Raw genomic sequence first — 13,513 nt, 5'->3', positions numbered from 1 at the left:
AGATGTTTCTTGCCTCAAATCCAGTCTTATTAATTTTTACTAATCTCTATGAACCCATTGAAATTACAGCCTTTGTATTTTCTTTACCAATAGCTAGAATGTTCATCTTTGATTCTTATTCTTTGCCAAGTCTTTGGCAAGACATTTAAGTTAGGAAAGTATCTTTGACCCAACAATAATACTCAACTAATCATAAACTGCATTATAATACCAGGATGTGTTCATTTCTTAATCTTTTAGGGACACATTTTTGAAACTCATTTACAATCTTTCTACCTTGAATAAAAAAATTTATTTCTAGTCATTTAGGACATAATGCACTAATCTAAGCTAGATGCCTGTGGCATTAGGCTGCTTTCTAGCTCAACTGGCCTTCAGGGTTTAAAAAAAAAATCTTGTATGGGAGGAAAAAGGAAACCCTCTGTGATACATGATACTTAGAATATCCATCTCATCTGCTGTTTGTAGTTGCATGCACCACTTGTACCCTGTGCTTTGTTTCAGTCATTTGCAGTTGTGGTGGTGGTATTAAGTGACAGGCTTTGTCACCAGTGTGCTTGGCTGTTCCTGTGCTTAGGTGCTTCTTGGTGTGGAGGATGTTGTGTGTCATCTTCCTGATCTTCTGGTATCAAAACCTGGAGTTTTGACCTCCACACGGATCTAGATCCTTGGTTACCATGTGTATCGTGTGCAGTAATACTTTTGGATTTGTACCTTGGCAGCTCCCCAGTGCTGCCCTTATGTGTTTGCATCATGAAACAGCTAAACTTGGTTCTCTTCCTGAATCCTGACAGGTATCACTCTCTGCTGGAACTGGGGGAGAAGCGCAAAGGCATGTTAGAGAAGAGTTGCAAGAAGTTCATGCTGTTCCGTGAAGCTAACGAGCTGCAGCAGTGGATCAATGAGAAGGAGGCCACGTTGACCAATGAGGAAGTTGGCACAGACCTAGAACAGGTGGAGGTGCTACAGAAGAAGTTTGATGACTTCCAAAAGGTAGGAGGAGATTGGGATTTCTGATACTGATACTTTGAATTCAGAATTAAGTACATACTGGAAAAAAGAGTTTCTTCTATATTGATGATATTCTCTTTTACAGATATAACACTTACCCTAAATTCCAGAATAGCTGACATTTGAAACAGATGTAGTTCTTGTGACGATCTAGATTGAAATACGGTGTTCTAGTATCACTCTGTGTATACCATTTTTATTTCACATTCTGAAACCTAGTAACTCTTGAGACTCTTTCATAAGGCAGTTTGATTTAGGTAGATGCAATACAGTGATTTCTCTGCTGATCACAGCAGATGGTATTAAGAACCATTCTAGACCTAAAATATCATAGTAGAAATCTATTCTTATAACACATTGTTATATATTCAGTATTTCAGCTGATAACCATTAAATATATAACTACTTGGGGCAGCTAGGTGGCGCAGTGGATAGGGCACCGGCCCTGAAGTCAGGAGGACCTAAGTCCAGTGTCAGACCAAACACTTGATACTTACTAGCTGTGTAACCCTGGGCAAGTCACTTAACCCCAATTGCCTAAAAAAAAAAAAACAACATATAACTACTCATCTCATTTAAATAATATTACCATTTATCCAAAATAATGTGATAATTAGACATGGATAATAATTGCTCTTTTGAGACAGGGAAAGCTACCACTGTATTCTTATTTCTTTGACTATTATAGCTGGGATTTCCTGGTCTGAGTCATTGTGGAAGAGCATAATGACATGGTTACCAAGAGATCCCTGCTATTAAAACCTTTCATTGCTCTTTATCTACCTTTCATTGTTGCACACCTATCTCTTTGCGTTCATTTACATGTTGTTGTTTTTTCATTAAAGGATTTGAAAGCCAATGAGTCCCGACTAAAGGACATCAACAAGGTTGCTGAAGACCTGGAGTCAGAAGGGTTAATGGCAGAGGAAGTTCAAGCTGTCCAACAGCAGGTAGGAAGTTTCCTTAAGATACTGACACACCTGTGTGCCTTTAACAATCCTTAGTAACCACAATTGACTGATAGTTTACACCAGGGTTGGTGAGTTGAGATTACCTAGACTTGATTTCCATGCAAGTTGTTTAATTCCTTGAATCAGTAGGGAAAATGTCATCCAAACCTTCTTTCTTCTTATAGAAGAAGGTTACTTAATGTTATTCTGTTTTTTATGTTGTATTAAAACTTAATACAAAGCATCAGAACCATCAACCAAACTTACTTTGACAACTGAAGTATCATAATAACTTGTTAGTTACTCCCTCTAAGGCCCCTCCATTGGTCTTTTTTCATTCTCGTTCATTTTTCCTCTTATGTGATTACAGTGTGTACTTCATTCTTTTGGCTCTGTTTTTTTCACTGTACATTATTTCATAAAACTCTGGATTTGTAAAGACTTTTTGCATATTGTTTGTATGATTTCTGATATTAATCACCAGAAGTCTCTTTTCTGACCAAGAGTAATCAGAGGTTTCTTTTTTGAAATTCTACCATAATATGTTTTTATGCTTTTTGAATAAAAGGATCTGTGGCTTCATCAGTGGATTTCCACTGACACAGATTGCAAATCCATCTAGTCAGTCAATAAGCATTTTTTAAATGCTTACTGTGTTCCAGGTGCTGAGTACTCTGTGGCTTAGTAGATAATCTTCACAAGTTTCTTTGGGTAAAAATTATTCACTGTGAAACCAACCTGAGGTTATATTAGCTGGCTTGGGTGATGGCTGCCACCCTGCCCATCGCTAAGCATTTGTGCAGACGACTCTCCAGCTTGCTGGCACTCTGCTGGCATGGCTTTTGAGAACCAAGATTTTAGTGGAAGCACTTTTGCTTTAAGTTACATTCAGATTTTGCATTAGTGTGCTGATTTGTTTAAATTTCAGAATAATGAGCAAACCTAGAATAGGTATTAAAATCAATTTCTTCCATGTTCTCTACTTGGATGTTTTGTATGGCTTTGCTTTTCACTGTGTAAAACCATTAGTTGTTCATTTGTGTCAATCTTGTCTGACTTTGTGACCCCATTGGGGGTCTTCTTGGCAGAGATACTGGAGTGGTTTGCCAGTTCCTTCTCCAGCTTATTTTATAGATGAGAAAACTGAGGAAAACAGGGTGAAGTGACTTGCCCAGGGTCACCCAACTAGTAAGTGTCTGAAGTTGGATTTCAAGTCAGAAAAATGAGTCTTCCTACCAGACCCAGCACTCTAGCAAAACTATTAGACCCGGGTCAGTTGTCTAACTTAGGGTCATGATTTCTACCCTAGTGGTAATAAACATGACTGGTGTGCATAACTTCTCAGAGAGGTCAAGTGTAGTGTAGTGGAAAGAGCATTGGACTCAGAGTCAGAAGAAACTAGGATTCCAGTTCTGCCTCTGACAGTTAATGACTTAGTCATGTGTCTCTGGGCAAGTCACAAACCACCTCATCCCTAAAATGGAGATAAGAATACCTTTGGGGGCAGCTAGGTGGTGCATTCGATAGAGCACTGGCTCTGGAGTTGGGAGGACCTGAGTTCAAATCCAATCTCAGACCAGATACTTGACACTTAGTAGATGTGTGACCCTGGGCAAGCCACTTAACCCCAATTGCCTTACTTTAAAAAAAAAAAAAAAAGGATTAGTCTTATACTTACCTTGTAAGATTGTTGGGATCAAATGAGGTAATGTATGTATAAGTACTTTGCAAACATTAAAAGTACTATAGAAATTGCAATTCTCATCATTATTACCTAAAACTAGTGTGTATTTTCCTTCCTGTGATAGTAAACATTCATATTTTTTTTTCTTTGCAGGAGGTATATGGTATGATGCCCAGGGTAAGTCTTAATTATTGCAAATAGAATTTTTGAAGAACTTGAATATGGTATGGCTTAGGACCTGGCAAAGATTTTAAAACCACCCGAGATGTCTCCAACTGACCGTCAGAAATGTCTAAATAGATAAGTCCTTTGAAAGGAATAGAAGATTTTACATTTTTCTTGCCCATGCTGCAAAAGATCAAAAGAAGCTGTAAGTTTAACCTTTCAGGATATTTTCCACATCTGTCATTTCAATGTTTTATTTTTTCCTCTTGTTTTGAAAAAGTAGTCAAAGTGTAGTATAAGGAGAAATTATTAGTATTTTTCCCTCCTTTGCTCTCTGAATTCTTTCTTTATACCATATTACTGTGTCATTTTTCTTTTCTTTTTTTTTTTTTAAACAAGGTTTATTGAGGATTCGCCATATTAGCTAGACTCTTAAGGAATGTGAACATCTATGGGCTATTGGCTAGATTGTGAAAATCTGCGCAGTGGCTAGATTCTAAGAATCAGAGCCTTTTTTTACACTTTTTTTTAGGCAGTTGGGGTTAAGTGACTCACCCAGGGTCACACAGCTAGCAAACTGTGTCATTTTTCTTTGCCAACCTTTCAGCCAACCTTGCACATAATTAGTTGACAACGGTATGATACAGGTTTTGCTAGGCAGGTAAAAATGCTGATGTAGTCAATTTGTTTTTAAATCTGTTGTGGAAAGAGCTAATAAAATGGGGCTGGCTTGATAGTGTTTTTGCACTTGCTTGCAAGACTGATCTAAATCCATTTTTATACTTTGGATAGGATGATACTGATTCTAAGACTGCTTCTCCCTGGAAGGTAAGGACTCCATTATATTATATTGCCTTTAAAATGTTTTATCTCTAAAGGATTTTTAGCCATTTAAAACTGTTAGTTTTCTCCTATAACGTACTGCCTAAATTTTTATTAATATCTTTTGGTTGTGCATTACCTTCATTTCAGAATATATCCTTCTTTTCTCCCCCGCCCATTGAGCCATTCCTTGTAACAAAAAAAAATTAGAAAAGAGGGAAAAAAAAAATCAGCAAAAACTAGTATAATTCCCAAGGCTGACAGGATATGCAGTAGTCCACACCCATAGTCCCCTACCTCTGCAAGGAAGGAAGGGACATTTTCTCATCTCTTCTTCTGAAACAATTGAGAAAGTAAGGATTCTCTTGAACTCAAGTGAGCTTTGAACTCCTTTAGGTTTTTTCTTATAAGTCCTTAAGTGAGAGATCTCTTTTGTGGCTCGATTAATATTTCAGTCACAAAGTAGAAAACTAAGCACAGAGTTTCAATTGTTTAAAGTGGTTATTTTGTTTCAGGTTCAGAAATACAGTGGGTATTGTACTTCATGATTAGCCACGTATCCTACCTTTCTATTCATATTGCCAGCTAAAAGACATAGCACAAAATGTTCAGGGAGGCCCAATAAATAAAATTATGGTATTTCTTCCCCAAATCTCTTACTCTTCCTTGTTCTTCTTGCTTTTACTTACTTAAATAAAATTCTTTTATTTGTGTTTCTTTCTTGACCTTTTCTTGCCCTTAGTTGATCCTATTGATTTAAAACAACTTTATGACCATAATTAGTAATTTCACTGATTGGTTAATCTATTTGATTAAATAGGCTTAATTGCCATTTGTAATTTCTGGGAGTGTTTTTCTCCATGCTATAAGTTCTGGATTTTTGTTTTTCACCACCCTACATATAAGTTATTGTGGCTTCAATTAGACTCTTTATCTTTCTCATTATGCAGTGGTGAAAATGAGCCATTGAAATATGTCTAATTGTTGACATTGGACATTATAATCAGTGCTGCTAGGGGCAGCTAGGTGGCACAGTGGATAGAGCACTGGCTCTGAAGTCAGGAGGACCTGAGTTCAAATCCAGCCTCAGACCAAACGCTTGACACTTCCTAGCTGTGTGACCCTGAGCAAGTCACTTAACCCCAATTGCCTAAAAAAAATTTTTTTTAAATTAAAATTTTAAAAAATATAATCCATGCTACTATTAATGCCTTTAATAAAAACTCAGCATCCTTTTAACATCATATTGGTTGACAATTAGTCAGGCATGATTGATGTTGAAAGCCTGATTTCCTGTCCCTGATTAGCAGATCTTTGATTACTTTTGCTCTCCTTCTGCTTTCCTTCCCCATGTAGTCTGCACGTCTGATGGTTCACACAGTGGCCACTTTTAATTCAATCAAGGTAAGAATCAATGAACAGCTCTACCTGCTATTTTCTTGTTTTTCTTCAGCTCTTTTCTTCCATTTTTTTTTTTGTGACTAATATCCAATTGTGTGGGCTCCACTGTTCAGGAGTCTCTTGAATCAGTGCTGGATTTCAAATTCTGATTCTGAGACTATAGGTTCTTATTCAGAATCCCTGTTATAAAATCTCATGAAGGATCCACTATAGAAAAGTACTAGTTGATTTCCAAGTTACTCATGCCATTGGTGAAGAGTAGTATGTGTTAGGCCTGAAAAAAGTAGTTTCATTAATCCTTGCATTGTTTCCCAGTTTACACTGAAACTAAACCTCTTATTATGTTTGAATCCCCGCAGGGTTAGCTTTTAACTCCTTAAGAGACCTTGTGGAGGTCACAACTTTCCCTGGGCTGCTTTCGAAAGATGTGAATTGTGAATATAGCTCAGAGTGCTAGGAAGTATCCAGCACCACTGAAGGCTCAGTGTTGCTGCCATAGTCCTATCACTTTGATTAAAGTTACAAGGTTTTTGTTGTAGAGTCCAAACATTTCTTTTTGTGGTATGACTTCACTTGCACTCTAGAGACTAAGGAACACATTACCTACACACTGGAACTTTCAAGGTAACCCATTAGCTCCCTTCACCTCATCATCCTTTTACCATTATCACCAAGAATGGAGTATTTCAGGGAAAATATGGAACCCCATGGGAAGGGCAAAAACTAAGCAAAATTGGTGATTTGTATTCTTTTATATAGGAATTAAATGAGCGCTGGAGGTCCTTGCAGCAGTTGGCTGAAGAGCGGAGCCAACTTCTTGGCAGTGCTCATGAAGTACAGAGATTCCATAGGTGAGAGGTCCTTGTTGTTAACCAGGATAGGAATGGGGCCAGAGGATAGAAGAAGAAAGAAGTAATACTTGATTTGTAATGTTCTTAGAGTTTAAAGTGATTTAGGTCCCAATAGGGCTAGGTAAAGGAAGACCCTTCACTATACAGAGTAGGGGTTAGCAAACTGTAGCCTGTAGCCTGTAGGCCAAATCCAACCCGCAGCCTAATTTTGATTTTTTTTTTCCTGCCACATTTTTAGAGCTCATGAGTGAAAAATTTTTTTTTAACTTTTTTAAACATATTTATTAAAAATTAATTGCCCTAGCATGCACACATGTAGCTGAGGTCACAGATAGTATGAGATGAGCATCATTTCGGCAAACCTTTAAAATTAGTATTGTTCAGTTGTTTGGTGGGGTCCAACTCTTCATGATCCCATGGATCATATGTACTGTTCATGGGGTATTCTTGGCAAAGATGCTGGATTGGTTTGCCATTTCCTTCTCCAGTGTATTAAGGCAAACGGAGGTTAAGTGACTCACCCAGGTCACACAGCTTGTAAGTGTTTGAGGCAGATTTGAACTCGGGTCTTCCTGACACTAGGCCCAGCACTCTATCCATGTTGCCACTTAGCTGTGTGTGTGTGCGTGCACACACACACACACACATATACACACACACCCATGCCACCCCCCAGTAAATAAATAAATCCAAGTGTCTTCCTTCTGTTGTATACTTTTCAGGAATGATTTTTATCTTTTTAAATGTATTCTAAAAGTATGTATTCTTTAAATGTATTTAAAAAGGTAAAAACCCTTCTTCACTTGGCAACCTCTAATACAGACTTTGATTTAAAAGACTTCTCCAAACTCCTAGTTTAACATAGAATTTGTATTCTTACTTCTTTGTAAAGCCACTGTCTAGATTTGAATTTTATTCTATTCTATTAAACTTTTTCACAATTAAAGACATTAAAATAGAGTACACTGAACTGCCTCATGAGGTAAGGAAGTTGTACAGTATAAAGAAAAGAACTACCTACCGCTGACTGTGTGACCATGGGAAATTTATGCACCTTTGTGATCCTCAATTACTTCAACTATAAGATGGGGATAATACTACTTACTTACCTTGTCAAGACTGTCAAGTAAGATGTGCGTGTAAAGTGCTTTAGAACTATAAAGTACTACGTAAATATAAGTTACTTTAAAAATTCCTGTTAGTGATCCCCTTTATTGTGATCACCTTTATTGTAAATGTTCTTCAAGCAGGGATTGAGTCAGGAATGTAATAGAATAGATTCCTATAGTGAATGTGAAATCAAATACAATATTCACACAAGAGTGAACAAACCAAATATGAGGTAAATAACCCAACTTAATCTAAAATTTGAATCTTGGTCAAACAAAAATAGTATTTGTACTATTAATTTTAACTGTTGGGGGGGGCCTAGACAATGGGGTTAAGTGACTTTCCCAGGGTCACCCAGCTAGTAAGTGTCAAGTGTCTGAGGCTGGATTTGAACTCAGGTCCTCCTGACTTCAGGGCTGGTGCTGTATCCACTGTGCCGCCTAACTGCCCCCTCATTTTAACTTTTAAAAGTTTTATTGGGACAGCTGGCCCTGGAGTCAGGAGGACTTGAATTCAAATCTGGCTTCAAATACTTACTAGCTGTGTGACCCTGGACAAGTAACTTAATCCTGATTTCTGCGCCACCCCCCCCCCCCAAAAAAAAAGTTTTATTGATGCCTAGTTTCTTACATCACAGCTATTTATTTATCTGTGTACTCCTCTACTTTTGCCCAATTGAATGATTCTTTTTGTCAAAGAAAAACAGTTAAGTAAAACCAGTGGACAAAAGACCATATCTGACAGTATATGTGCCTTAGCACAGTGCCTGGTACACAGTAAGAGCTTAATGAATGCTTAATGCTTTGCCTTACATATGCAACATTCTACTCCTTTGGCACCCCATCTGCCTTGCTACTGCAAGGAAAGAAATGTGTTTCATCATCTGTTCTTGAGGACTGAGATTGGTCATTACAGTTAATTGGTGCTCAGTTACCTTTTAATGACGTTTTCATTACATTATTGTAAATTTTTTCCTGGTTCTGCTGATAGAGGACTTGGATAGAAGCATCCCCATGTTTTGTTTTGTTTTACCTTCCCCAAAATTAAATTGACATGCCACCATTTGTTCAGTCCTTCCCCCATCAGGGGTACCCACTTTGTTTCCATTTTTTGCTGACATGAAAAATGCTGATGTAGGTGGAAGTATGGCCGTCATTGGTATCAGTCAGTTTTTTACTGGGCACCAGTCTTCTTGGTAATGATCAGAGCGACTGCAGGGGACTGATGACAAAATATACTTGCTTCTCAGCAGAGAGGTAATAGCCTGCAGGTATGGAGTGAAGCATATTTTGTCAGACATGGCCATGCGTTCAGTTATTTTGTGTGCTTTCCTTGTTATTAAGGAGGCTTCCATTGACGAGTCGGGAGTAGAGTGCAATGTGTTGAAATAGGTTAAAAAATAAAATTCTTCTGCTCCTTAAAGCAGTTTGATATATAGTGTAAGGATTAAAGTCCCTTGCTTAATGTTTCAAAAAAACAAGTTCCTAAAGCACGTAAAGTCTTCGGACACAGCTAAAATAATTCTTTGCTTTCTGTAGAGATGCTGATGAAACCAAGGAATGGATTGAAGAAAAGAATCAAGCTTTAAACACAGACAATTATGGTCATGATCTGGCCAGTGTCCAGGCATTGCAACGCAAGCATGAGGGCTTTGAGAGAGACCTGGCAGCATTAGGTGATAAGGTGAGCCTTATTCTGATGCAGGCTCCTTCCCAGACAGCAAAAGAATTGTGATTCTCCTGAGCTTGGTTCCTGACTTGAATCTTCTGATTTTGTTTGCTTCTCTAGGTGAATTCCCTTGGGGAGACTGCTGAGCGCCTAATTCAGTCCCATCCCGAGTCAGCTGAAGACCTTCAAGAGAAATGCACTGAGCTAAATCAGGCCTGGAACAGCCTAGGGAAAAGAGCTGACCAGCGCAAAGCTAAGCTGGGGGATTCTCATGACCTGCAACGTTTCCTTAGTGATTTTCGGTAAAAATTTGAAGCATTTTACACATGAATGTGGTGGTTTGGTATGTTACAGTTCCATTTGGACATGGGGTTTTTATGGTCCTAAATGAAAATTAGAACCAGTTTCCCCCACTCCTCTAAGTTGTTGCTTTTAGAAGATTTCCAGGTGTCTGTTTTGTAAAAAGTGCTGACCAGGGAAACTTTACTTTTCTTCTGTGGTTTTTGAACACTGTATAGGCTAAGTCCCTAAGTCTTAGCCCAGGTCTTAGAAGTTACTATATTTTCTTGGACAGATGGCCTGACTGCCAGAGAACGTAATATTTTTCCATGGGTCTATTTTCTAGGGACCTCATGTCTTGGATCAATGGTATCCGGGGTTTAGTATCCTCTGATGAATTAGCCAAGGATGTCACAGGAGCTGAAGCTTTGTTAGAAAGACATCAGGTAGGTGAAATTTCCTGCTGGATGTCAAAGCCGCCATGTATTTGAAGTCAGTTTATTCACTATCTCTTGAAGACCTTTTTACACCTTTTGTTATGAGCAGGTTGATAACATTGGAGTGGGCATTTCACTGCCAGTTATTTAATCCTTTCCCTCCTTTTGGCAGGAACACCGAACAGAAATTGATGCCAGGGCTGGCACTTTCCAGGCATTTGAGCAGTTTGGGCAGCAGCTGTTGGCCCGTGGGCACTATGCCAGCCCAGAGATCAAAGAGAAACTAGATATTCTAGATCAGGAGAGGGCCGATCTGGAGAAAGCCTGGGTTCAGCGCAGGATGATGTTGGATCAGTGTCTTGAACTGCAGGTACCTGTTTACCTTTGATATCTGTTTATATTTCATCCACTGATCTCTCCTAGTAACTGAGCTCTCATCAGCCTTTTCTCCTCCTTAGTTGTTTCACCGGGATTGTGAACAAGCGGAAAATTGGATGGCTGCTCGGGAGGCCTTCCTAAATACTGAAGATAAAGGGGACTCACTGGATAGTGTAGAGGCTCTGATCAAGAAACATGAAGACTTTGATAAAGCAATCAATGTCCAGGTACAGCATTTGAATGATAAGATGACTCATCCTTCACCAGATTGACATTCTTTGGCACTTATTTGCATATTTTACTCACCTAATTTGACCAAGTTAGAATCTGAGATAATCAGTTGTCACCAAAAACAGGGAGGGGTGGGCAGATAGTGCTTCAGAACAATCGTTGGCCTGTGGGTGTTCAGGCCATTTTAGATGTAAACTATATTTAACTCCCAGGATTAATCAAGACAAAAATTGACACTGATCCATGTTTCGTGGTGGGGGTGTCGTGTATTTTACAGACTCCTACTGCCAAGTCCTTACTGTCCTTTTTTTTTTTTTCTGAAGCTGTGAGCTCCTCTTCAGTCAAGATCTTTTCCGACAATGAAAAAAGTAGATGTCATAGATGAAAGGACAGGTTGAAGGCTTATTACACATGAACGTTGTCACCAAGCAGGTTTTCTGAATCACCTAAAGCAGTCATTCTTCTTTCAACAGCTTCACATATGGCCATGGCTTGATGATTATCCTTTAGGTATTTCATCCTACATATGCTTCCCAACTTTAAATTGTGGCTTTCTTCTTTTAACAGGAAGAAAAGATTGCAGCTTTGCAATCTTTTGCTGATCAGTTAATCTCTGCAGATCACTATGCCAAAGGAGACATTTCTAACCGTCGTAACGAGGTTCTGGACAGGTGGGTATTATAATAAGTGAATTTTATTGTCAAATGAACAATGAAAATCTCTTTGGAAATTAATTTTGACCCTTCAGATCAAGGGCTGGCATACTGCTGCTTACTGCAAACTTTATTTTAAAATGTAAAAAGCATTCTAGGCAGTTGCATGCCAGCCCTTGCTCTTGGTGTTCATTGTTTGCTATTTGTCTTATATTGGGTTGTTGAAGTGTGTTGACATGGTCTAATTTTCTTTCTATAGATGGAGACGCCTAAAAGCACAGATGATTGAGAAGAGATCCAAGCTGGGAGAATCTCAAACTCTTCAACAGTTCAGTCGAGATGTGGATGAGATTGAGGCCTGGATCAGTGAAAAGCTGCAAACGGCAAGTGACGAATCCTATAAGGATCCTACCAACATTCAGGTGAGTTACCAAACTGAATGGAAATCTAGAAGACATGTGAAAGTGAGGCAACCCTCTTTGTTATGTGTGGAGAAACTAAAAAAAAATGTTAAACTGATCCAGGCATTGGAAATTGATGTAGCCTTATGTAAGCTGTTCTCATGTCTGTCTTGTTGCCCAGTGATATAATATGAGACCATGTAGCATAATTAGTGTAAAATAAAACATTTTAAATCTTCCTTCTATTTTACTGTTTTATAATGCCAGCTTTTTGGGATAAGTATAATAGCAATGAATTTTTTTTTTTTTTTTTTTTTTGGTAACTGATGTGGATCTGTGTCAGTGCACTGAACTTTTGTTCTCTTAATCTATTTTGTAGCTTTCCAAGCTGCTGGTAAGTTTGGGGTTTTTTAGAGCTTGGTTCATTAGCTGCCAGTATTTGTGTTCTCTTGTATAGACTATCGATACTTGGTCGTGTTCATTTTGTTAGTCCATTCATCTTTGGCTTCTCTAATCATCCATCATATTCCATCTAGGTGTCCCTTGTGGGATGTGGCTTTCTTGTTTTAATCATGTGGCCAAAAAAACTCATTGTCTAGGCATGTTCTGCATGATCTGTTTGATTCCGAGGCAGTATTTGGGTTCTCTTCAAAGGCATACTTGGTATCGGAAAATACTAAGCTCATTATTTCATTGCTAAGTCTTTTTTAGCAGATGTTAGCATCCTCTCTTTAGACTTTTGACTTGATATTCAGGTCTTCTGTGGCCAAGGATAGAAAATCCATAATATGTATAAAGCCTTAGGTTGCCATTCATTAAAAAGAAATTACCTAACGGCATAAGGAGATGCCAATCTTTGCATTAAAAGCCCAGTAGGACAGCAGTTTAATAAGCTAAGACAAATGGGATTGTTTACCCAGAGGATAGTAAGAGAAATTTAATTTAGATGTCATAGAATAATCACTTAAATGGGTAGGTGAAAAACAAAAAAAAAAGAATTTGGTTAGGAGAAGAATGGGATTGAATTACAGAAACAAGAGGAGAATAGAATTTAATGATAACAGAGAAATGGGTAAGCTGTTCAGACATATAAGTCCTTCTGGGTTCCTGTTAAGAAGCTGAGGGTGAGATTGTCATATTGTGTAACATTTTTCCCCTTTGAAAATTCTTTGGTAAGTTCCTTTTCCCCATCGTCTTCACCCATTTTCACTCTCAGTAGTAGACTTGTTAGCCTGTGGCATCGCCCCAGTCCTTGAGCAGTTGCTGCCTCTAAGTAAACATTTGATGCAGAATCCTCACCAACAGTAGTACCTTTCTTCCTTTTTTTTCCTCTGCCTTCTGTACTGTTGAGTTCTGTTGTTTGTTAATATAATTCTCCCCTGGCTGTCATTCTCAGTTGGGGAGTTGCAGCTGTCATCATTGCTGTTGTTTTTGTTAATGCTAATAAGAGTGCGTTCTCTGTTCTCTTTATG

At 38.4% G+C, this 13,513-nt stretch overlaps 1 protein-coding gene across 7 annotated transcripts in view; it reads left to right on the top strand.

Moving 5' to 3' along the window:
- SPTAN1 (spectrin alpha, non-erythrocytic 1) overlaps positions 1–13,513 on the top strand; it is a 61,747-nt gene that overhangs the window by 32,747 nt on the left and 15,487 nt on the right. For 4 of the 7 annotated variants that reach the window (XM_027869319.1, XM_027869317.1, XM_027869314.1 and 1 more), the window contains 14 exons: positions 795–993; positions 1,857–1,961; positions 3,799–3,822; positions 4,603–4,638; positions 5,989–6,036; positions 6,793–6,884; positions 9,533–9,677; positions 9,783–9,964; positions 10,288–10,387; positions 10,551–10,748; positions 10,837–10,983; positions 11,555–11,658; positions 11,900–12,062; positions 12,421–12,435. In XM_027869319.1, the coding sequence (XP_027725120.1) occupies positions 795–993; positions 1,857–1,961; positions 3,799–3,822; positions 4,603–4,638; positions 5,989–6,036; positions 6,793–6,884; positions 9,533–9,677; positions 9,783–9,964; positions 10,288–10,387; positions 10,551–10,748; positions 10,837–10,983; positions 11,555–11,658; positions 11,900–12,062; positions 12,421–12,435 (1,558 nt within the window). The remainder of the gene's footprint in view (positions 1–794; positions 994–1,856; positions 1,962–3,798; positions 3,823–4,602; positions 4,639–5,988; positions 6,037–6,792; positions 6,885–9,532; positions 9,678–9,782; positions 9,965–10,287; positions 10,388–10,550; positions 10,749–10,836; positions 10,984–11,554; positions 11,659–11,899; positions 12,063–12,420; positions 12,436–13,513) is intronic. The other 3 variants (XM_027869320.1, XM_027869316.1, XM_027869318.1) reach the window with 2 other exon arrangements.

Source organism: Vombatus ursinus, unplaced genomic scaffold, assembly GCF_900497805.2.
Source record: "Vombatus ursinus unplaced genomic scaffold, bare-nosed wombat genome assembly UNPS02014793.1, whole genome shotgun sequence".
NCBI classification, from domain to species: Eukaryota; Metazoa; Chordata; class Mammalia; order Diprotodontia; family Vombatidae; genus Vombatus; species Vombatus ursinus.
This window is presented reverse-complemented; position numbering and strand designations above follow the sequence as displayed.